General features: G+C 45.1%; 2 protein-coding genes across 6 annotated transcripts in view; one reads left to right on the plus strand and one right to left on the minus strand.

The window, feature by feature from the left end:
- The window catches only part of TOM1L2 (target of myb1 like 2 membrane trafficking protein), a 57,239-nt gene extending 49,032 nt beyond the window's left edge, over positions 1 to 8,207 (minus strand). For 3 of the 4 annotated variants that reach the window (XM_010392322.4, XM_019281651.3, XM_010392320.4), the window contains exon 1: positions 8,115 to 8,207. In XM_010392322.4, the coding sequence (XP_010390624.1) occupies positions 8,115 to 8,166 (52 nt within the window). In that variant the 5' untranslated portion in view covers positions 8,167 to 8,207. The remainder of the gene's footprint in view (positions 1 to 8,114) is intronic. The other variant, XM_039560038.1, reaches the window with a different exon arrangement.
- Positions 8,208 to 8,632: 425 nt separating this feature from the next.
- On the plus strand, positions 8,633 to 24,794 carry DRC3 (dynein regulatory complex subunit 3). 2 transcript variants are annotated; one of them, XM_010392318.4, is made up of 13 exons: positions 8,634 to 8,736; positions 9,590 to 9,763; positions 11,163 to 11,279; positions 12,634 to 12,800; positions 13,390 to 13,536; positions 14,719 to 14,838; positions 15,922 to 16,034; positions 17,325 to 17,499; positions 20,524 to 20,655; positions 21,882 to 21,952; positions 22,745 to 22,868; positions 24,222 to 24,353; positions 24,515 to 24,794. In XM_010392318.4, the coding sequence occupies exons 2-13, from the start codon at positions 9,607 to 9,609 to the stop codon at positions 24,626 to 24,628; spliced, it is 1,569 nt and encodes a 522-aa protein (XP_010390620.3). In that variant the 5' UTR covers positions 8,634 to 8,736; positions 9,590 to 9,606; the 3' UTR covers positions 24,629 to 24,794. The 2 variants fall into 2 exon arrangements, with proteins under 2 accessions (XP_019136966.3, XP_010390620.3); XM_019281421.3 differs by lacking the exon at positions 13,390 to 13,536 and having other exon boundaries at positions 8,633 to 8,736.
- The last annotated feature ends 423 nt before the right edge of the window (positions 24,795 to 25,217 follow it).

Raw genomic sequence — 25,217 nt, forward strand, 5'->3', positions numbered from 1 at the left:
CTCAGGAAAATACCAGACAGCATTCAGGAAATAACTCAGGTCACAGTGTGGAGGCGGATTTCAAGACTCACTCCAGATGAAATATTCCAATAAAATTTGTGTATTTTCTCTCCTAATCCTTAAATTAGGAACCAATTAACTGGTGAAATTCCTTAACACTCTGTTAACTGATCAGAGAGCTTTTTGGTGACAACTGAGCAGTTAAGATCCTCAACAACTTATATAAAAGAGGGAAAAGTGTTGAGCCAAACAGATGTCCATTGCTTCAACTGCAATCAAGGAGGTTTTTGAGGAAAAGCTACAACATAGTATCTAATCTCTGGATCACTTCAGTCAAAACCTTACTTCAGGCAGGACTTTTTGGACAAAACTACTAATTAAAGCCTTGAGGTTGTCTAAAAAAAATTAACTGTATTTCAGTAAGTATTTGGTCACCAAAGCTTAAGTAAAATGCCTCTATTAAATATACAGATGTATTTATTAGTCTCGGAAGACAAAGCTATGAAATAGCCCTCACCTGTAGGCCCAGAATATCATAAAAACTTTCCAAAATGTGCTGACAAAGCTGCTGAAGCTTGCAATTTATTTAATATGCTCAAGGTAGTTTTTTGTGTTTATAGGCAAGGAAAGACACCCCCTTCCTTCCAAAAGGAAAATAAATGCAGAAAGCTGTAATTGAGACAAAACAAAAGGGGTTTTTTTTTAATAAAAAAAAGTCCGGAAATACCAGATTTTTAAAAAAAACTTTCTGCATTTACTAAGCTAGGCAAAAACCCAGAATTTTTTTGTTATTTGGGTCAAATAAAAAACCAGTCATATTTCTTGCAATAAATGTATCCCATGGAAATAAAGAGGATGCAACATGTTCAAGTTAACCTCTTCAACATTCCTGACCACATTTGGGATGCAACGAAGTCTTTCCTGCCTTAAGAACAAGAAATCAATGCTCTGAAAAATTCTTGGGATTCAGACACAGTTTACAACACAAATCTGTGCCTTCACTTTGTGTATGTTTTCTTTGATCTGAATTTCTTCCCAAGCTAATTTAACCCAGAACGTTTCTGAGGACCAACTGGGAAACAGGATGCCTTACTCTCAAAGAATAAGCAGGCTACAAGGTAACCAACTTATTCAACAGGTTTCTTCTGAGTATCTCCTCATTTTTGAGTCTCCTGAAGCTCTCTGCGACTACACTGAGCTGCCAAATGCTGTGAACCAAGAGATACAGGAGCATGGGTAAATAGTCCATACACAGCCATGCCAGGAATTGCTCAAACACAGACAGGGCATGGATTTTTTTCATCCTTCATCTTTGATTTTGAAATGAGTTACTACATTTCCAAACTGTCAGGTAGAGAACTACCATGGAGTGTATATTTAAATTTAGAGACAGTGCTGCCAATAACAGACTGGCTGGATTTATTTGCATCTCTCCTTCTTGAGCAATGGGAAATGTTACCTATAGATGGAAGATCTGACTCCCTGGGCTGTATAAAAACATGTTCACCTGTAGCAAAGGAGCTGCTCCTAAGGGAAGAGAGACCCAGCTCTAGCGAAGCTTCTAGACCGGTATCTTATGTGCTGAAGCACCATCAGTTTAAAAAGAGCCTTTTGCCACTGACAGAAACTGAAATGATCGGGCAGACCATCAGCAGAATAACTACACAAATACAGAAGATAAGACTTATCTATTCTTGGTAGGATTTTTATGCCCAGCAACAAGGTTTTTTTACATAGAAAACTAGGAATTCCCCAGGCAGATGCAAATGAGAAAGAGGAAAACAAGTTCTGGATGATCTGCACAGACTCATCGCTGCATTTCACAGGCTGGGCTTTAGGGGCCCTTCCTCACTTCTCAGGGCTCCCACAATGTCCTTTCTCCCTGTGTTCTCTAAACATTTATGCTCTTATCACCTATACATTGCACAGATTTTAAACCCAAACACAAAGGATAAAATGACTTTTAGTCAAGTAGGAAACACCAGATGAGGAAGGAGGTTGCTAGGCCAGCCTCGAAGAGCCCCAGTCCTGAAGGTACCAGGCAGCACCTTCCCCAGGAGGGATCATCTCACCAAAACTTCTGCAAGAGCTGTTGCTGTCCCTCCACTGACTACTATCACTGAGAATACCACAAATGCCTTCATCACCTTCAAAAACTGTTAATTAAAAACTCAGTGTAGTTTATGAATTCATAGGAAAGTCTGCCTACCTTAAAACTGTTCCTCACTAAGGAAAACACACAGTACTTTTTTGGGGGAAAATTGTTTTGAATGAAATATTAAAACTGTTGGAAGGGTTTGTGGGGGATTTCCTGGGGCTTTTAGGCAAGCATATTTTAAATATGAAGTTTAAAAAAATCTGCTGAGTTCATGAACAGAGCAGTAACAAACTGGGAACGAGCTGTCCTCACTCTTACATACAGATAGCTATTAGAAGCATATGGAATATACATTTAAGCGTAGCATGCTGAAAGAGATAAAACAGCATTACTCAAAAATACATGTTATAATACCTTCACAAACTACAATCTGCTTTTGTGCCTATAAAATAAATCCAGTCTTAGAAACCCAGTATTAAATGGTATTATACTAATTACCCAGCTTCACACATGTAGGTAGTTTCTCCAAGTTGCCAGATTCATGACTCAGTATTTATTTGCTCTTCTAAAAGCAAAGATACCCATTTTCATATTTCATGGAGATTTTCCTTACAACATAATCCATTGTCATGAAGTGAAAGCAGATCCAAATAATCTTATAAAACTAAAAGCACTTTATCAGGCTCTTTTTGCATGACAAGCACAATTCTGAATGAGCAGTGGGGGGGCCTGGATTTCTAACTGACCAGCTACAGGAGTAGCTAGAAAAGTACTTCAGCTCTGAGGAGAGAACTTCTTGTGCCCTTTTTACTGCAGGCAAAGGCAAAATTCATCTTTCTGATACAGCAAGAAAAGTTACTGCCACCTTGTACTGACAAAAACTTCCCTTAGACCAGGGGACAACGCTTCCGTGGTTATGGGTAAATGCAAAGGATGTTTTATTTTATTATAAGGCAATGAATGAAGAGAGAGAGGATTCAGAGCCCAACAGCACACTGCAAAAATGATATTTTACGGGGACCACATTCTAAGAGTATGGTGTGCACTTTAAACACTGATTTCTAGCACTGGGGAAAGGCTTGTCTTTAAAAAAAATGTTTCACATACAGCACAGCAAAGTAGTAAGTTTACTTTGAAGGGAATTTAGGGAAATTGTGGACAAGAGAGCCTGGATTAATGCCTCCTGCAGGACTACCACGGGCTGCTGGCTCTAATGCATTTCTCTGTTCCTGCATGCAGCTATCAACTCATTTATTTAGGAACCGTTTTTATTCTAAGACTCATAAAAATCTTAGAGATATAAGAAACCTGAAGAAAGGGCTCAAGTGCTTCTCACGGAAGGGAAAATAAAAAGGTGTTTTAAACCCCCTTAGCTGAAGCATTTTCCCATTAAAAAGAAAAAAAAAGGGGGGGGGGAGGGGGGAACACAACAGCAGCTCTGAAAACAGACTGTATCCACTATACATATTATCAATTTAACAGCCTTGAATGGAAACTGCAAGTGCTTTGATACAAATCAATTGAAAAGCTGTCTGCCACACTGTTGCTTCTATAAAGTGCCTCTGTATCTTTTGCTGAAACCTTGTTTTTGTAGCCTCCTTACACAATACTCTGTATTAAATCACCACACTGCTCCTCCTCCAAAAACAGACTCCAAGGCAAGAGCCCAGACTGGCACCATGCATTGAGACTTCTCTTCAGCAACAGGGACCAGGGGTGTAAACCAGTAGCACCTGATCCCCATTCCCAGCCACACAGGACAACGTCCTTTCTACTGTATTGTTAAAAATTAACTTTCAAGTCTCGCTGCACTGAATTCAGGTGCTGAACTTCCCTCCCAGAGGTCTTTGGCTCTGGGTCAGGCAGATTTGGGGCTGCAGTGAGAAGAGCTGAGTTCAGCAGCACACAGAGCCCTGACCAGAGCCTGACCAAAACTGACCTTGATGCCCCTGTCCAGCACCCCGTGAGGAGCCCATTTCACACCTCACTGCCCCAGGTCAGCCCTCTGCACCTGCATGAGGCGGGCAGCAGCAAGGCTTGGTTTGGATTCAAAGAAATAAGCATTTTCCTGAAGCCTTTGCAAAGTCTCCAGAGTAAAACCAAAAAAACTAAACCAGGCTTTCTCGTGTCTTCACATGTAAGCCATATGGCCACTATCAAATAAGCAGAATGGCCACAAAAGAGTCACCAGCACTCCACATTCTGGTAATTCAATCAGCTTTAATCATCGAAGATGTTTTCGCCAACCTGCAGCAAGGGTATTTGTTCTAATAACCTTGAATAGAGTGGTGACACTTTAAAGATGGCTCCATTGAACAAAGAAAGATAAAAATGCAATTTATGGCAGGATGGTGAATCTCAAGGCAAATTCCCACTACTGTAAATTGCAGCTTTTTCTCCAGGCCGATCCCTCTCCACACAGCAAGCACTCTGTCAGCGCTGCTTTACTACACATCTTCCTGCTCTTCTGCTCCTCACTGGTTGGGATATTCTTCAAGATAGTATTTACAGTAGTGATTGGAAAAAATAAACAGTTCAGTCATAAGAACTGGGCCAGCAACCAATGCCACAAAGGGTCTTGTCAACCTCGATGTACTTGGCAGCCTACGAAACCCACGGCACCCAATTCCGCCCTCTAGATTCTCACCAGCTGTCACAAAGACCTTCTGAAAAACACCTCACAAAACCTTTGGGAAGTATTGGATTCTGCTACAAAATCCTGGGTGAGATTTTTGGTTTATATGTAAAATGATGCTATAAGCTCCCTTCACAGCAACCTCCAGGTTAAAAGCAATATGGAATGAAAATGGTTTAAGTTCAGGAATCTCTCAGGTACAGCTGCCTGCCTTCCACACAACAGCCCCACCAAAAACCACCTGCTCTTCTCAGGAGAGGACCTTGCTGGAGACACAAGGCCAGTTTAGTGTCCAGAGGGCAATTTAAGTACTATAGCCAAATTAGGTAAGGTTCGTAATTAGCAGCCATGGTGATGGCTTATATTGTTTCTGCTATGCCACCACTGGGAATTAAATACAGGGTACCATATAAGCCAGTTCAAAAATCAGGTAGGTTTCAGCCATGAGGAACCTGGCTGCCACTTCAACTGGCACTTTAGATGCAGGAGACTCTATCCATCTCCATTACAAATCCTCTGAGCTCATCCTAGCATTACTTTCCCACATTAAGCAAGAGTTAACATAAAAAGCCTGCCTAGCTTCAGACATTATCCAGATAAAGAGGAGAAAAGAGAAAATCCTTTGTATTACCTCTCTCAGCTCTCCCCAAACCTTTTCTGACATCTTTGTTCTTTCAGACCTGGCATTTATCTGCAGATATTGTAGAGCCCTAATTAAATCTTCTCGTGAACCTCTGCTACTTCCTGGCAGAGAACACACATTCTTGGTGTGCTGATGGACCTACAGGATTTTCTGCACTTCTCCCTTATGGTGAGTGTTAGGCCTTGCTTGAAAACATCACAACTGTGTACAACACAATATGTTTAAACAGAAATACAAAATTATTCCATTTCTTTCAATGAATGAAGAGAAACATAAGTGAAAATTATATTCCACAAGCTCATTGGAAAAACAAACTGTGGAAGCACTGGGCAAATAGCAGTGTCTGAGAACAAGGCATGCTTTTGTTTTACTGCTGTCTCAGAAAGGGATAACTGGCAGCGATAGGAGAAGCAGAAAAATTTGTCTTCCAAAATAAAATCTGCAGTTATCTCTTCCCCCTGGGAGTAAAAAAAAAAAAAAAACATTCTGAAAGTGCAGCTGAATTTTGCATTAAGGGAAGCTGCACACCTAACCTTATCTGATGGAAGCAGCTCAGTGTTCAAAGCCTCAAAGCTGGCAGCAACCGCTCATTCAGTGAGAGAAGGGATGTGAGAGCTGTGAAAACCTTTGCACTCTGGACTTAAAGAGGCAGAAGGCTAAAAAAGAAGATTTTACTGCTCCTCCCTCCCTGTCCCCCAACAATCCTTCAGCTCCTTCAAACCACTGACTGATGCTGAAAGAAGCTGCCAATGAAGAAGGATAAATTGCTGCCTTCCCTTCCCAGGCTGACGGCAGAGGCCTGGCCCAGCAGCAGCTCTCCTGGCAGGGGTGCTCTGATGGCCAAACACAACAAAGCCAATTCACTCCAAAATCACCTTTCAGCTGAGCTGTTCTCATTATTCTCCCCCGATTCCCAGCACTTCTCTCCCTAAGCAGAAGAAATAAACACCCCAGATGGCTGAGGATAAACAGCAAGTTATACATATGCTCCACATAGCCTGACAAAGAGAGTCCAGCCATGCTCAGACCACAGCGTGAGACTCACCCATGCAAGGGCCCTTTACCACAACAAGGGGTGTCCCTGCACGTGGGGATGAGGAAAGGATGATAAAAGAGGTTTGAGGCCATGAGGTGACACTCTGCAAAGTTTTCTCCACTATAATTTTCAAAGACTTCCATCATTCCATAAGTCAACGTAGAGCAGCTACAGGCTAGACTACGCAGAGCTGTACGTTACAGAATCACAGAGTGGTTTGGGTTGGAAGGGACCTTAAAGATCATCTCATTCCACTCCCTGCCACGGACAGGGAGACCTTCCACTATCCCAGGTTGCTCCAAGCCCCATCCAGCCTGGCCTGGAACATTCCCAGGGATGAGGCAGCCACAACTTCTCCAGCAACCTGTGCAAAGGCCTTACCACCTTCACAGGGAAGAATTTCTTCCCAATATTCCATCCACCCCTACTCCCTGGTCAGTTTGAAGCCATTCCCTCTTGTCCTGTCACACCAGACCCTTGTAAATAGTCTCTCTTCATCTTTCCTGTAGGTTTCCTTCAGGTATTGGAAGGCCACAACGAGGTCATCCCAAGGCCTTCTCTTTTCCAGGCTGAACAATCCCAGTTCTCCCAGCCTTCCCTCGCAGTAGACATGCTCGACTGAGCATCACCTTGGCTTTGGGACTGCCCGCCCTCCTGCACTGCAGGAACCTGAGCCAGCCTGTTCCTTCCCACCACAATGTCAGAGATATTCAATTTCTCCAGGGCCCAAAAGAGGAAAGCAGGAGGCACTGAGAGCCCACCCAGCTGAGATGAAAACTCAGTTACCAAACTCTGCACAAGTGGTGCCCAGGCTTTCTCCTTTCTCTTCTTTGCCCCAGCCATGGCAACCCAGACCAAAACATTAGTAGCCATGAAAGAACATGCCTGTGGGAGGGAGTAGCCACAGCAGCCCAGGGAGGCCTTGACTGGCCACACAGTGAAAGCTTGCTCAGAATAGCCTGCTAATGGCACCAAAGCATTACCAAAACCACAATTCAGGCTCCAGGCTGAAAACCGAGTGCGTATTTGTATCTCTAAACCACATCACCCCCCTGCCTACTCAGAGGTACAGGGAGGTTTCAGTACTTTGGGAAAAGCTGGATCAATGACAGGGTGGTCTGGAAGAAGGTGCTCAACTTCAGGAAAAGGAGTTGGGGGATGCAGCAACTTTCCTGCATCCATCTCGATGTGGAGTCACTCTCTTCTCATGGACAACAGCCTGCCCAAAGCCCCCCCTGCTCCCCCGACCTCGCCTGTCCACTGATCCCTCTCCACGACCCCCACTAACTCCAGAGCCCCCACTGAGGCCTCCAGCACTCCCAAAACGCAAAAGCCTTCCAACACCTCCAAGCTCCCACCAACCCTGGAATCCCTGCTCCCCAGAGACCCTCCCAGACTCCCAGAGGCCTCTCACAGCCCCCAGAGCTGCCTCACCACCTCCAGATGCCCAATCAATCAATCCCCACTGATCCCCATAACGCATAACCTCCACTAAGCCCCAGAGCTCCTTACCGAGCCCAAATTTTCCCCATGGGCTCTCACAGACTATCCACCCACTGCTCCCACAGCTCCTCGTAGACCCCCCACAGCCCCTTACCGACCCCCAGAGCCCCCCGCTGCGTCCAGCCCCGCCCGCTGGCCGAAGCCCCCGCTGTCTCGTCGGGCTCTCCTGGACCCCTCCGCGCTCCCCAGGCCGCCGTACCGAGGCTCTGCCCCACCGGGGTGCTGAACGGGTTCCCCAGCAGAAACTCCATCTTGGGATGACAACAAACAGCGGCCCGGTGCCCGCCCCTCCCGCACCGCGCCCTGACCGACAGCTCCACGCACCAACCACAGCGAGTCCTGACAGGCGTGTCCCGCCTCCCTACGCTCGATTGGACAGCTTCAGGACGCGCCGCAATACTATTGGTTAAAGGGTGTGTCCATCACTGTCAAGCGAGGGCCCCGCCCCCGCGGTAGTCCCGCCCTTTCCCCGCCCTCCCTTTGATGGACAGCGGGGACACCGAGACGCCGTTCTCCATTGGGCAAAGGCCGAACCTATCTGTAACATTATTGGGTAAAAGGAACATCAATCATTCGAGACCTCTCCGTCTCGAGGGCATGGTCCCGGCATTGATTGGCTGACACGGATTTCTCGCGCTCTGATTGGTAGCTGGCCTTCCCACCCACTCCCCGCCCATTGGCGGCTGAGTCTCTCACGTGACCGCCCTTAGCAACGCACCCGTGCTTCCGTAGCGACGGGAGGCGAGGCGCGGGTAGGGGCCGGGAACCGGGAACCGGGAACCGGGAACCGGGAACCGACCCAGAGCCCAGGGGACCTGCGGGTGAGAGGCCTGATGGGCCAGGATCTGGGCTTCGGTGGGTTCTGGGAGCGGGAGGCGGCGGCCTCTTCTCACCCACCGCGCAGGGGTGGTTAGAACCGGCATTGACTGAAGAGACGCTGGACGAGTTCACATCCCTGGGAGTGTTCAAGGACAGGTTGGACGGGGATTGGAGCAACCTGGTCTAGTGCAAGCTGTCCCTGCCCATGGCAGGGGTGGAACAAGATGGGTTTATGGTCCCTCCCAACCTAAACCATTCTGGGATTGTATAAGGAAGTGGGAGAGGAAGGTCAAAGATGGATAAATCCAGAGCCTGCTGCTCCTCGATCTCTACTGTGCACAGCCACAGAGAGGTTTGGTTTGTTAATGAAATGCCATGATGAAAATAGAACTCTCTAAACTCTGACATTTATTATTCCTGTCCTATGCAAAAATAAATCAGAACTTACTCTGTAATTATCAACATCTTATGCAAGCAAAAGTTTGACGGTTCAAGTCTGTCACACTGATTCATTAACTCTGCACACTTCGAAAAAGCCCAACAGTCTCATTGCCCCCAGGGCAACATTAGTGATATTTAAATTTCCATGAAAAATTTCTTCACTGAAAGGGTTGTCAAGCATTGGAATAGGCTGACAAGAGAAGTTGTGGATTCCCCATCCCTGAAAGTGTCCAAAGCCAGGCTGGATGGGACTTGGAGCAACCTGGGCTGGTGGAAGGTGTCCCTATCCATGGCAGGGGGTGGAATGAGATATCTTTAAGGTCCCTTCCAACCCAAACCATTTTGGGATTCTGGGATCGCTAGAAATAGTAGCCAGGTACTGATATAATTTCTTTTTCTTTTCTGTCATCTAAGGCTGATTGCGTCTCACAATGAGTCAGTTTTTCAGTAATGTTGAGCCAAACATTATTGATGATGAAATGGTTCAGAAAGCCATCGAAGAGAAGTGTCCAGAGGACCTTGGAGATCTTGCCAGAGTGGAAAATACTAACTTTAAGGTTGTGACAGAGCTACAGCTTAGTTTTAAAAGTGAGTATCAGAATATATACATATTTTCCCTCTTCTTTTGCTAGAAGGTAATAGAATAAAGCATGAAGTGGGTAACTGGCAATTAAGCAATCATTATTACCTTGGATTTATTATGTGAAAATTAATGTCTGGAGTTAGACTTTTGCTCATACCTGTACAAAGTAGCTTCATCAGAGGGAGCCAGGTGCTTTTGCTGGTGGGTAACTTCAAAGCTGCTTCACTTCCCACTCTTATTGTCAGCTGCTGTTCTCATTTAACATTTATATTGTGCTGACACCTACAGGCCACAGGCCTATTAGGCCCCTCGGTACGTGGCCAAATCCAGCCCTGGGTAGGCTCTGCCATGGCTGGTGATTATGGGAGAGCTGTTTGGGAGATTATGGTGATTACAATCCAATCTGATGGCATTCTCTGGTCATCCATAGCATTACCACAGCTTGCCTCCTACTGTCAAACCTGTTGTAAACTTGCACTCAAAAAATGAAAAGGAAGAACATTTGGCTCAATATTTGAGTATTTGGGGGAGAGGGGTAATTTCATAGGCAAAAATCTACTGTTGATTGTTCTTTGTATGCTCCAGTAAAATAATGTGTGTATGAGTTGATTTTCTTAGAAAAGACTCCCTTGACCTGATCCTGCATAGATTTGTTTGCAAATACAAAATACAGAACTGTGTGAATATTTTGTGCATGCAATTCCTTGGTTTATTGTGCCCTCATTAAATAAGGATAGCAGGACAGCAGATGAAATCTTTGGGGAAGCCATTGCAGGGGAAAGAGAAATGGGAGTGAGAATGTTCTGTATTTCCTGTCACCTTGGTCCTGATGCTTTGCTGTGGGGACTAACGGCCTGCCCTTGTGATTCTGTTTTTGGAGGAAACTAAATGCAGGGATATTGATTAGTTCTAAACTGCAGCCTTCACAGAAAGAGTAGACTCCAACTTCTTCCCCTGTGATGAGAATCCTGGGAGCAGGAGAGTCATTTACAAAAGCAGGGGCTGGGCACTGCTAGACTGCAAATGCAGAGAAAAGCAGAGTCTCATCCCAAACCTCCCGCTTGGAGCTGGAGAGGAAAATGAAGGTCGAGGCCTCCTAGCAGAGGATTCATAAAGCCACTGGAGTGCAGGGCCGTAGTCAGCATCCCCTGCACGCCTCGTTGGCCTCACTGATGAGCAGCGTGCACTGGTGCAGGACACTGAGGTTAAGTGGGCTGTTTCATTGAAATCTCGTCCAGCCAGTGCACCTCTGAGCTCTCCAGGGCACTCATCACACGCTGAAAATCCTTTTGGAGGCAAGACTGGATGTGTTTTCCTTGTGCAAGGCAGCGTGTCTGCTAAAACGAAGCTGTCTCACATGAAAAGCAATTTTCTTTTATTTTCTTTTTTTTCCTGCGGCTTTAGGTATCCTGCAGATTGATAATCTGTGGCCATTAGAGAATCTGACTAAACTGCAGCTGAACAACAACGTCATTGAGAAGATAGAAGGTCTGGAGAGTCTGGTTCACCTTGTATGGCTTGGTGAGATACAGGCATAGGAGGTTGGATGCCTTCACAGGTGCAAAGCAATCTGTGATAAACCACGATGTCACCTTCCTTCTCAAACACGACTGATAGGAGCTTACCCTGGGAAGGCTGTCAGCTGTCTCTGTGTCTCCTTATTTGACTGTCAAATGTCAAAATGCCTGAGTATCAGAGCTGCAAAACAATCCTTCAAATGTTTAAAAACTGGGTTTAATACATTTGGTGTGGCAGGAACAGGAAGCTGAGGTTTCAAGGTTGTTTCCAAGATTTGTATTGTGTTTAGGGTGACTTTCAGGAATATTTATGGAAACACCCCTGTTATTTAGAAGCCTGTATTTTGTTTTCAAAGCTGCTGCAGGCATTCCAGAGCCTACAACCCACCATCTTTACCCCTGTATCCTTAAGGGCTTGGTGTCCTTGTTGTCCCAAGGAGTGCCCATCCTTGTATCCTTATGTGACTGCTTGCAGCTACACAGATGCACAGCTTAGAGCATTCCCTGGAACTGCAGCCATGCTGCTGGTTGGAATTCTAAATATATCCTCAGCATGCAGGGCTTCAGCTTGTAAGCACATTGTGAAATGTCTAATGGGTTCTTCCGCCCAGTTGTCTGCACTGTTCTGCTCCACAGATGACTGATGCACTTGTGAATCACCAACTGATCTCCACAGTGTAAGCAGAGTGTTTTGAAAGACACTCACATATTCCCTTTGCCCAAAGGCTGCAGTGGTTCAGCTGCTGCTACACAAGTGTCTCAGCCACCCAAGAGACCTCATAAACTGTTTTCGGACTCTTGGCTTTCTCAGTACTAGCCCAAGGGCAAATCCTGCCCTTAGTCATGGTGAGTGTAGGTGTTAGGAGAGATGTTCTGGCAGGAGAAGAGGATGTTTCAATAAGTGAAACAGCTAAAGTGAGCCTTTGCATAATTATGCTGATGTGGAACTGCCATATCTTGGTCCTGTAGGAACGACCACAACTGTGGCATTGGTGTGGCAGGCCAGAGTCTGCAAGAAACAAGATGGTGTCAGATTTGTCACAGAAATTGCCCTCTTTAGGGTATTTCCCCACCCCTTTTTTGTGTTTCCCTGTAAGGCAGAAGTCCATTTCAGGCTGTGTTTGTGGACTCTGCATGGACTAACTTCAGCTTTTCCTCTCATTTAAAAGTTGCACAGACCATTGCAAGGAGGAGATCGGGATGGAGGATGATTTAATGCTGAGCCTTTCCTGTGGGACACTGACCACCCCTGAGAAAAATCTGTACATAAACTCCTACATCCAGAACTAACTGCAAGGGCAGAATCAGGGTGTTCTGCAAGAAATAATGTAATGTTTGATTTCTAAACTCTTCCCCAGACCTGTCCTTCAACAATATTGAAGTAATTGAGGGCCTGGATACCCTTGTCAAACTGCAGGACCTCAGTCTCTACAGTAACAGAATATCTAAACTTGAGCACATGGACGCATTGCAAGAGCTGCAGACTTTCTCTGTAGGGAAGAATAACCTGTCCATTCTGGAAGATGTGAGTGTTCCCTGGCTTTGCAAATATTCCCTGTCGAAGGATCAGATATTCTAAAACTGGCATTTGCCATTGTGTCCAAGCCCCTCCTTAGCTGATGAAATTCTCTTCAGGATTTCAAAGTATTTCTGAGCTATGGTTTTGGTCCTCTGTCCTGGTGTTAAGTGCTTGCTGCAGCCATTTTTCTTTTAGATTATTGACTTGTGGGGGCCCAGTTCTGTGACTGCTCTCAGCCATGGCAAAATTCCTATTGGCTCTCATGAAAGCTAGAAAAGGAATAAGTGGCTACATATAAGAAAAGGGAAGAGACTAGGATTTATTTGGAGTTCTTTTGAGGGCATCGTAGCAATTTAAGATCTGTGATTTGTGCACCCCGTCAGCCTTCTCTCTCTCCACCCATTGTCTAGATAATTTCCAATGTGAACTTAAGTATTTTCTTTTCCAAAGCCATTAGAAACTCATAATTGACTGTCGTGTGAATTTGGCAGCGGAGCAGAATACAGATTGCAACTTAACTGTAATAAAAGCAATAAATTCCAGGGCTGTGTTTCCCCAGCACTGGGAAATACAGAGCTCTTTCCCTTTGGCACAGGTTGTCTATCTCAGGAGGTTAAAAAACCTACGGACTCTGAACCTCAGTGGGAACCCTTTCTGCAACAAAGAGCACTACATGCTGTTTGTTGTTGCTCATCTTCCAAGCCTGGTGTACTTGGACTTCAAACTTGTGAGAGACTCCACGGTGAGATTTCTGCATTCCCTGATTGGGAAATCAGACAACAGCATCTTACAGAGATTTTGCTTTGTTGGTGTGCCAGCAATATTCCAGCACTGGGGGCAGGTTCCCTGCAGAAATCAGGCTCACAGAAACACACAGTGTTTACTCTGCTTCCACATAACAGCTGTGAACCTGTAGGCCAAATTCTGTCAAATCTGACAGAGAGGCAGAGGTGTCAGAAGCATGATGTCTTCACAGATTTTGTGAAAATCAGCAGCTGTGTGTGGGAGAGGGGCCTGGTTCATGTTGCCACAGAGAGGCTGCAGTGTGAGTGCAAGTCTTCTTAGAGAATCTCAGAGGAAATCAGTCTTGAGACATGGATCCAGGGGGAAGGAGCCTTGGTGGTCCTGCTGCTCACAGAGTGATTTGTTTCAGTAGCAGACTGACAGACTATCCAGGCAAGCAGGTGCCTGGATGCACTTCCCACTCTTGTTTTCTGAGAACAAGACAGTTCATCCTCACCAGTAACCTGTGGAACTGCTGCATCATCCCAGGGCTGAAAGGAACAAAGACAGGGGTTTGTGTTCAGGGTTTTTTTTTAGTAACCAAAGAATATGGTTAATTGTAAATTTGCTTGGCACAGAGCAGGAGCTGTACTTGGAATGCACATTGCTCTTACCATAGGACTGGAAGGGCTTTCCAGGTCATGGAATGCAGTCCCTGCTCATCAGGGACGTCAGAGAATTGTATACTTAAATTTGTCAAGCTTCAGTTTCAAGCTAATGAGGTTCTTGCCCCTGGTACTACCTTGCCATCCACTCCTCCAAAGAGCCTTCTTCTCCCTAGAAAATGTATTAACCTCACTGACTGATCAAATTGGAGCTCAAATTCTAGAAGTCAAAATAGAACTTCCTGCTAAAAGAGGAAAAAAACCAAAACTCTAAAGATGAGAAAATGGAGAGAGAAAAGCTTCCTGGGACTGAATTATCTCAGATGTATTGAATGCAGAAACAGAGTAATATACCAGCAAAAAATGGGATGAGGATTAGATTAGAAACTTCATAAGTAGTTTAATAAAAAGCCCATGAGGAAATGGAGATGCAGATGCCGCTCTGGTGCATGTTCTAGATAGATCAGTTGCTTATGCCCTGACTTGTTGAGCAATGTTGTATAATCCGATACAAACATTTTATTTCTATTTCTCAGAGGCAAGCTGCAGTTTTAAAGTATCAGGATCTTACTATGCCATTGGAACAAGAGGAGGCTCAGGCCCTTGCTCAGAAGGAGATAGAACAGGCAAAGCAGAAAGAGCTGGAGTACCACCAGGTAAGGTTTCTTTGGCTGGCTGTGTATTTGTCTCAGGAGAAAGAAGCACAACACATATTGACTTGTCTTTTCCCTGCTTGAAGAGAGGTTAACATCAACTCTGCTAAAACTAAGGCTTGGATTAATCTCTGTGATCTCTGAATCTTATCTTTTGGATGAAAACAGGAACTGCTGTGGAATACACATGACGTGGGGGAACATAATTCTTTGGTCTGAACAATGAAACTACAGATAAAGACCCTGCAAAGCTAAATAGTAAATCATATGCAGGGAGTTTATCAGCCTGACATGAGATTAAGAAAATTACAGGTCTGAGGAAAATGTTAATATTTTCATGGTGAAGTGACTTTTTTTTTTTCTCCTTCACACTAAGTTAAGCTTTTCATTAGTTTTATGGTTAAACTCTCCAGGACTTTTGGAGATCTCTGTAGTCCTGTGACCAGACTGAAAGTGAGACCAGGTGGAATGGTGCTTTCAGCTGTGGCCTGGCTCTGTGTTCCAGACCTCTAGAAGATCAGAGTGGTCGAAGTTTCGTGGTTTAGTGCCAGGGAGGACTGCTACTCTTCCCTTTGTCCCTCCCCAAAGTTCACCAAGTCCTTATCTGAAAGGCTTAATAGCCTTGCAATAAGTGTTTGTATGTGGCAATGTCTTATATTGGCAACTGGAACAGGTTACCCAGAGAAGCTGTGAATGCCCCATCCTTGAAGTGTTCCAAGCCAGGTTGGGTGGGGATTGGAGAAACTTGGCCTAGTGCAAGGTGTCCCTGCCCATGCCGGGGGGGTGGAATGAGATGATCTTTAATGTCCCTTTCAACACAAGCCATTTTATGATTCTGTGATCTGAGATTAAACAGTGTTTTCTATCCTTAGGCTACAGAGTTGTAGCAGCAAAGCCCCTGGGATGGGTTTCACTCCAGTTGCAAGGTGCTTTCGTGGCTTGGTTGGTGTGTCGGCTGCGTTCATGTAACTGTGTCTGCACCAATGTTCTGCTGCTGCTGAGGTGCTTATAGGAGAGACACATCCTGAGGACTGGCAGCAGGCTGGCATCTTTATTGTACTTATTTTACTCTGTTTCTCTTCAAAGACAGCCTTTGTTGAGCACCTGAATGGATCATTCCTGTTTGACAGTCTGTATGCAGAGGATACAGAAGTTGCCAAACTGGCTTCCCTCCCTGAAGTGGAGGACCTGCTGCAGGCATATCCTTCCTGGGTTTGGAATACCTACAGCTAAAAGGTAATGCCTTGAGTTAAGAAGGAAATGCATCCACAGGGACTCTTCATCTGTTGCTTTTGTCCAGAGCTGAAAGCTACATTGATCTAAGATCTGAAGACAGTCTGTGTTCAATTTTGGAATGGTACCAAAAATTACACTGCAAGGCTGTGAGACCACTGACAGCTTTAAGGCTTGATATCTTGTGAAATATGAGGGCTCCAGACAAATGGTTTATATTACTGGCAAGCTGGTCAGCCCAGCTTGAAACATCCCATTTGTAAAACCACTCGTTTCTATCTCCAACAGGTCATGAGATCCCAGAGTTTTAAATTCTCACCGTTGTAATTACCATATTCCTTTTCCTTCCCTTGAATCAAACATGATTTTGGTAGCCTCCTTTTCTGACCCTTCAAGAATCAAGACTTTGTACTTTCTTTAAGTCTGGAATCCACTTAAAGTTTAAAATGAGCTGGAAGATAAATCTCTGTCAGTTAGATTGTAAGAGCACAGTTGCTAAAATCATGTTGAAATTGAAGTGGTAGGAGATAGGAACAGACTAATCAGAATGATACAAGTCACATATCTCACAACCTGCCAGAACTGGCAACGTGAAGTTTCGAGGCCAGCACATTTTTCTGATCATTGCTCCTACACAGGGGAGCAGAAAGCAGACACTTTTTTTTCTTTTTTCTTTTCTCATTCAGATTAATAGAGTATTGTCAAGGCCAGTAACTTGACCTTCCTTAAAATTGCATTACACTGTTGGGGAAAAATGCATCACAGCTTAACTACAATAGACTCCAGAAACAATTCCATTGCCAAGATAATAGCAGAAGAAAAATTGACGTTATTTTTGTGATGCTACCAAGTCAGTAGTTTATTCTGTGCTCTGGCTGTGGGCTCCAGAGCTGTATTTATTAACTACACAGGCACTGTATTCACACTTGTGAAGACAGATAGGATTGTAGGCTTCGTTCTGCTGCTGTGTCAGAAGAATCAGACAAGTGAATGTATTTTCTTCTCTTCCTCAAGGCTTTTTTCCCCCTCAAGTTGCCACAGCTTTCTCCATACTCTTAAGGCAGCAAAATCTTATGCATAAAATGTGAATGGGTGACCCAGTCCTGCCCCAAACAGAATATTTGGCAGCTCCCAGCAAGAACCACAGAGTTCACATAAAAATAGGTTGTAGCTCTTGTTGCTCAGATTTGCAGAGGCAGAAGGAACATAACATGTTGCTCCACTGAACAAGCAAAAAACCTTGACTCTGCTGTCACATACAAGAAGGAGTTTGTCTCAGTTTGTGAGAACCTATATAACTATGGACTGGAAGAGTATGAAAAACGAGAAGCTGAAGTCTCAAAATTCTACAAAAGACTCCATGAAATTCTGACAGTCAACCAGCAGGAAAGCAAGAGAATAATCTCAGACTTTGAAAATCGGAACCAAAGGGTAATGTTATGCTTTTGTTTGTTTGATACATGATTTCTCTACAGCATATACCAGCTTTTAATTGCGCTGAAAATGGGGGTAACTCAATTAAAATCAGGAATATTATTTTGGATTGACAATGCTGTAATGAGAATTAATACTTGATCCCTAATGGCAGAATCACAGAGTGGCTGAGGGTGGAAGGGATCTTTGCAAGTCATCTGGTCCCGGTCAAGGAGGACCACCCACAGCAGGCTGCTCAGGACTGTGAATATCTCCAAGGATGGAGACTCCACAGCCTCTCTGGGAAACCTCTTCCAGTGCTCAGTCACTGATCTTTCCTTATATGTTTCTTACAACATAAATTTATACCCAGAAAAATTGTTTTGTTAGCTAATACTATGTCATTAACATAATGTGAAAAGGTTTTTAATACTTTATGTAGGAAAAAAAAGGGGGATTGAAATTTCTACCTTTTGGGCAAACTACAACCAGCTAACACAGCCTTTATCTATACTGGAAATTCAGTGTAGAACAAAATTAATATGTCATAATAGTATCATCTATAAAGGTAAAGGTCCTTCAAGAGTTTAAAGAAAAATTGTAGCTAAACAGGGTGGGGGTTTCTACTTATTTTTTTCCCATGCAGAAAAGTCACCAATATTTAAGAAAATGGAAATGCTCAACCTTTCTTTTAGTTGAAATATTTTTTATAAAGTTGATTTATAAGAGATAGATAGATAGATAGATAGATAGATATTTACTGCCACTCCCCTTCTTTTTGAAGCCTCCAGTAGCTCTTCCTTCATTGAAAAATTGGGAAGAAAAGGAAGGAAATTGCAGAGTATTCAGATTATTTTCAAGTAATTTTCTGCTTCAGTTCATTTTTTCAGCAACAGCTCAAAGAACTATAACCAAAAAAATTTAGATAAAGTTATTTTAATGTATTTCTAGTCATTTAAAGCAGACGCTCTCTCTTTTCATTCTGCTCAGCTACAGCCACCCATTGTGGCCACTCAGGGCGTAGGTTCTAGCTGGATCCCTTTCTAACCATGTATAATAGATGGATCATGATTTTGTTTCCACAGAAAAAATAAGGGAGGGCTAAAGCCTGGTAACACTGTCAGCTGAGAGAGCAAGTCCCTGACAACTGACACCAGCAGAGTCACGAGCGCTGGCTCCCGCTGGAAACCAGGTCACTTTTATTTCAGTGCCTGTCACAGGCTGACAGCTGCTGAGTCACTGTGCTCCTGGGGCCTTGAACCTTGCTGACTCATGATGGAAATCTGCATCCAGCAGCTCTAGCTGGGACACGAGCCGGCAGCACTACCAGAGTCACAGAATCGCAGAACAGTTTGGGTTGGAAGGGACCTTAAAGATCATCTCGTTCCAACCAAAAGTTTGACATGAATATTTAGTTAACTTGCACTTGAATTCTCACTATATCTTCCATTAAAAAAAACCCTAAACCAGCAAAACAAACCCTGCAAAACCTACAAAAACAAAGAAACAGCAACAAAACCCAAAGAAACACAGCTGAGGCCAGATTTTACCCCTTCACCTCTGTCCGACCTACAGGCTCAGCTATGGATTGGCCTGCAAGGGCATGGAGTGACAAGGGGGAATGGCCTTAAGATGAAGGAGGGAAGGCTTAGGTGGGACATTAGGAAGAAATTCGATTAAATATTAGGATGAAATTGTTCATTGTGAAGATGGTGAGGCCCTAGCACAGGTTGGCCAGAGAAGCTGTGGATGTCCCATCCCTGGAAGTGTCCCAGGCCAGGTTGGACAGGGCTTGGAGCAACCCAGGACAGTGGAAGGTGTCCCTGCCCATGGCAGGGGTGTGACTGGATGATCTTGAAGGTCTTTCTCAAGCCAAACCATTCTGAGATTCTGTGATTCTCTAAACAGGATGCAGGGGTCAGCGTGCCAGTTTTCCTATAAATATTAGAGGAGTTGGTATCAAAACTGAACACAGTGTTTTAACAGCATTTCCCCATCATTGGAAATTGCTGGAGAAGTTCAAAAGGCACAGAGGCCCCAGCAGACTGCAGTCTGTGGGCTGTTCTTAGGGTTGTTTGTCTGGCTGTAATCCTTTCATGTAAACTTGGGTAACCTGTAAAATGACTGCACTCTCTGAAGTTGGTTACAGAGGATTAAAGGCCTTGAACTTTGAAGTTATTGCTCCCAGAGGTGCAGCTTGAGTGGCTCTGGAGCCTTTTGAGCCTCCTAACTTGTTTACATTAGAGAAGAAGACACCTTGCTCTCCCCTTCCCCCTTCTAGCACTGCAAAGTTTGGGTAATCCACCCCATTTCCAGACACAAGCCTTGGCAAGGGTTTTTAACAGAATTGTTTACTTCACCCCCTTCCATTCCCCCTCAGGAGAAGTGGATTAGTCATAATAAAACATATCTATTTTTCCTCCTTTTTTAAACAATTGATTGTTAACTGATTTTAAACAGACTTGAAAATAACACATTCAGCACAAGAGGTTTTTTTTTTTATCCAAGCAAACATAAATCTTGTCTGATACAAAAGTGACGTCAATACATAATTCTGAAGGGCAATAAATCCTTGCTGTAAGAGGGAGGCAGGCAATGATAGGTATTCCATATTCAGAATACTAAATCCTGACCCTGCTGGAAGTCAGTCAAGATTCTCCTTGCAAGGAAGTGCATCAGGATTTAGGCCTGCGTTTCTTTCTCCAAAGCAATTGTTAATTTCTTCTTCACAGCCAGCAATGTCAAGAATTAAATATTATTCTTTTTTTGCTTGAAATGAAGGCGAACCAAAGCTGGAAGCATAGAAGGGGCAAAGTCTTCTACTGAGTGGAGGATGAGGAAAAATTTTTCCAATCCTCTTGCAGTAGCAAAGCTCAGCACTGTTGACTACCACCAAGGTAAATCTGGAGACTTCCCTGAATCATCACGTTTCATTTCAGCTCATCAGCAGCAGAAACTTCTCTCACACAAGTAACAAGTTAATTAAATTGCAATGGAGTGCTGAACACAAACTGTAAGCAATTCACGTATCTCTGTGTTTAGAGGCTGGATGAGATTTATCATGCCAGGAGTGGCGATATTGCTGAGTCTAAACGAGCTGAGGGCAAGGAGGACATCCTTCAGCTGTGGGATGCACTCATGACCTTGGAAGCACTGGTATCCAACGACCTGGAGGTGAGGGCCAAGCACACACCTGTGAGACCTCACAGCCAGAATGCGGCCGGGTCACTTTTCTGTCACTGCAGCCCTGTGTAGCAGCATACTCACAAAGAGGGGGGCACAGGGCTTCCACTCAGGAAAAGGTTTTGTCCTCATCTTATTCTTTCTCTGCTTGAAGTTGATGAGTGTGAGATCAGGCCCTGGACATGGATACCTTACAACAGATTTGTATGTCCTTCTCATCTATCCAAGCTGATTTCCCACACTTCTGGAGATAAGGGGAGGTCATTCAATCATTTTCTAGGTGTGCACAAGTCACTGCATAGCATGGGGTGTACGCATTTGGGATTCTAGAGGTGTCATTCTTTGAAGCTGATCTTTGCTATAAGATTACAAACATTCCTGCTTGGCTTGCTGCATTTGCTTGCATAATAGCTGCCTTTTCCTCCCCAGACTTTTCCTCAAAAACTAGGGCAGGGCTGCTAATGTGCATCTTCATCGAAGGAAAAAACCCAAAGTAATCTGTTTAAAAATGAGCAGGCAGGAGCTGTGACCTGTGTGCAGCAGTGTACTTTTGTGAGCGTGGATCACAGAAAGCAGCAGCTCAAAATGGATCCTCATTGCATCAGGATTGTGCCTTTTTAGTGTTTTCTGAGTTGGCCCTCACGTATCTGCAGTCACTGATGGGATGAGCAGAAACATTTCTCCCTGTGTGCGCTGCTGGATTTGCAGGATTTAGGTACCAAGACCTTTAAGTGCAACACTTCACAGATTCTCCATCAGCCATTTCTGAGAGAGGGAATAGGCAGCAGCAATTTTAATTCCTGAGGACTAAACTAAAAGCTGCAGTAAAGCCCAGGAAGGGGTTGTGCTTCAAACAAGAGGCTCTTCATACAGACAAGGAGGCTGCAGCATGGCAGGGTTTGGGAATACAGCCCTCTCCAGGCACTGCTTAGGTGAGGGTAACAAAGGATGCCCTGGCTTACTCCAGACTCTGGGTAAAGATAGTATTCAGTCAACTTCCCTCCTGATTCTGATTTTCTGTCCCTGAAGAAGGGAAGAAAATCTTGCAGCACTTTGAAATCACTTTAAATGCTCAAGGCAGTTCAGTTTCTGACTGTGCTAATAACAGCAGTGAGTCCAAATTACAATAAATTGTAGATTCCTCCTAGACTCCCTGACTCCCTGTTATGTTTATGCAAGTTTTCATTGTGGTATTTCCTCTTTTTCCCTCTGTTAAGGAACTGTTACAGGATTTTAAAAGAAGCATTGATGTCATAGCATCAACATTCATTGAAAACATTCAAAGGATATATCCTTTTCACAGTATGTTGGCCTGGACCTCCCAGTCATATACCTACACCTCACCTCTAAATCCAAAAATGAGCCACCAGTATAAAAATTTTTTTTATTTTGATCAACAGAAAATATCTTTTCCCAGCTTTGAGGAACGGTCATTTAAGGTGCCCAGCCACTTCATGTGGAGACTCTGGAGAGCACAGAAAGATCCAAATTCTACTCTGCTGAAAGTCTGTAGGATTTAGGCAGCTTTCACCCTGTTGGGAATCTTCCTTTCTTCTCCATGCAGAGAAGACAAAACACAGGGAAAATCTGGTTAGACTGTTTTCTAGGTACATTGTTGTCACAGCAGCCAATGAAATATCTACACTTCTTGTTGAAATGTCTTTAAATGGTGTTCATTTTTGGGGTTTTTATGTCTACTGAAAAAAAGTTATATGAGAATGCTGAAGTGCTTCAGTGTCAGGTCACACTGCTTTAAATCTAGAAATCTGCTGGCCTGGTGCAAATAATTGCACTGCATTCAGGGCTTAGCTTTTACCTGGAGACCTCTTCCCATTTCCCTGGCAAACCTAGGTCCTCTCTCAGTCCTCTGTCATATTTGGCAGTAAGGATGAGACTCAATGTGTGATTAAGAACTGAAAGTGTATATCCTGATATCCTGACATCACAGCAGCTCCTGGGAGCAGCCAGGCTCATTCCTGCAGAATCCCACAGTGCAGACAGTCAGTCTCATTTACAGGAGGTCATTCAATCTCCACAGATGAGTGGTGTGGTCGGCTTTTTCCTTAACCACGTTCTGTACGTTGAGCCAGTGCCGGGACCTGGAAAATCAACACCATGAAAAACTGATGGAGATGACCTTTGCCATCCTGGAGAAACTGGACAACCGTGAGCTTGAAGAGGATTTTCCAGATGATGTTCGAAGGGTGAGGGCACCAAAACAATTCATCCCTGCAAGGGAGTTGGCAAGGAGACGAGGCCACAGCCTCTTCTCTGAAGGGACAGGATTTCCAGGAGGCTCTGTGCTGCCAGAGCCATACCTGAACCACAGCATAACCTCCTTCCTAGAGGGTCCAGCCACTTGGCTGAACTGTGGTGCCTTCAGACATCTCCACTGACTGGGACAGGGGATAAGTGCACTGCAGGTTTCCCTGGGCAGTGCCAGAGCTGGTGACAGCAACCCAGGAGAGGTGCTGAGGAAATCTCTTTCCTGCCTCCAGCACAACTCACTGCTCTGGCTGATTTCCAGGCACTCAGGCAGCATATTTGCGGTACTCACTCGCAGCTGGTTTTGTTCAGACTCTCCCTGCTCCCTCAACAGAATCCCAACACTGCTCTGAATTTCTTGCACCGGGGCTCTGTTTGCCTCAGTGATTTCAAAATCCCCTCCTGGAGCTCCCGAGCCCATGAGCTGATCTGGAGGTAGGACATGACACTTGAAATGGAGACTTCCACCAAGCCCTCAGTCTTGCTGTGCTAGCAAAGATCCCAGGAGCCTTTCCAAAAGCACCAACATCGTTGCAGTGCTCCACTCAGCAATGCTGCTGCCCTTTTTGCCTCCATTATTCCTTCATTTAGTGGCTAAATTACTTGAATTTGCATTAGCTGTGGTTTTGCTCTGTCCAGATTATCCCAGCCCCCTGTCACTCCAGGTAATCAAGAGCTGACAGACACAAACCAGACCCCTGAGCCCCGGGGGAGCTCCTGCTTTATGGCCTGTGCAGATGGTGGCAGTTCCGCACTGCTGCCACGCACCCATTTTGCTTCACTGCCATCCATTCCCCCAGAGAAGGGAATTCATTTGTCCAACAGCTGCACTTGGCTGCAGGAGGAGAGTCATTACAGGTTAGCGAAGCCACCCTCTATTTAGAGCCACGAGGGAAGTCACTGCTTCCATTAGAAGCTGGAACTCTCCAAAAATGAAGATTTACAGCCAGCACCAGCAGTGCGGGAATCTCTCCAAGTGTGATTTTCCATTTCCAGACATGCTGGAGAATATACAGCCTTGCTTCAACACCAGCTGCACGGCAGCCCTGCCTGCACAGAACTCCCTGTTCCAGCATGTGGGGCCAAGGGTGCTGCCTCAGTTTCCCCACCTGTACTAGGGATAATGCCCTATTACACTGTAGCGAAGCCAAGGGTAATGCCCTGGATTCATCCCAATGAGTAGGGATTTGCCAGGTTGAGACAGAGGGCTGATTTCTCCCTCTGAGCACTGCTGTGCTGCTCGTTCATTGTGTGCTCACCCCCTCCTTTCATCTGGTCACGTTACCTCTCAGCTCCTTGTGGACAAAGACACCACTGTCAATGCCATCAACATGTCCCACAGCATCCGCCTGCGGAAGATAGATAAGCGAGAGAGCGACATGCTCTGCAACACCTACCAGTGGCAGACCTCAGTGACAGAGAAGGTAAGAGACCCTCACACTCAGGGGGATGGGGCACAGACAGGTCTGGCCCAAGTGGCAGGGACACTTCGAGGAGAGACGCTCCCAGACCTTTGCTAGAGCTCTCTGTGCTCCAGGGACCTTGACATGCCTGCAGATTCACTGCTTGGTTTCAATCTGTCCAGGCTTTCCAAACCGAGAGCGACAGAAACCGCGCCTGTATCGGAAAGATCATTTGCTTCATCAGTGCTCTGCAGAAGGAGCTGGATTACACAGGAATCCTGAAGCCTATGGAATAGGGGCTGGGCAGCTGCCTGGGCTGGGGCACACAGGACAGCCCCCAGCAGGAACAGCTGCCTCTCTATGCCCAAGCTGCCTGTGACATTTCAGACCAAATGCATATTTCTTCATCCCACCATAAACTGCAAATAAAAGCTGCTTCTTGACTCTGGAAAAGCATCCAAAGCCCTGTCTCTTCCATCACATTGGCACGAACCCCTTGCAGACAACTCAGACCTGGTCACAAGGGGTTATGGATCAGCTGTGAGCTGATTGAACCAAATCATCATAGCATATCATGCCTGAAAGCTTCAGTACCTGTGAGCACAGTGGCAGGAACCAGTGAGCCGCTGGCATGAGGCAGCAGCTCAGGAGAGGAGCGCACTCCATCAAACCACCTCCAAGATAACAGCAGGTTTCCAGCTCAGCAAGCACAAGGCTGGCAGGGGCTCTGTATGCCTGGGAGCCTCATCTTCTCACCCCTTCTCACAAGTGGCTTTCTGCAGCATGAGCAGAGCAGCCCCCAGCCAGCAGGAAGGGAAATCAGTGGTTCCACAGGAGCTCACGCGCCGCCGCTCACGACAGCCAAGCGAGGAGTCATTAATTCCC

This window comes from Corvus cornix, chromosome 14, assembly GCF_000738735.6.
Source record: "Corvus cornix cornix isolate S_Up_H32 chromosome 14, ASM73873v5, whole genome shotgun sequence".
Lineage (NCBI taxonomy): Eukaryota > Metazoa > Chordata > Aves > Passeriformes > Corvidae > Corvus > Corvus cornix.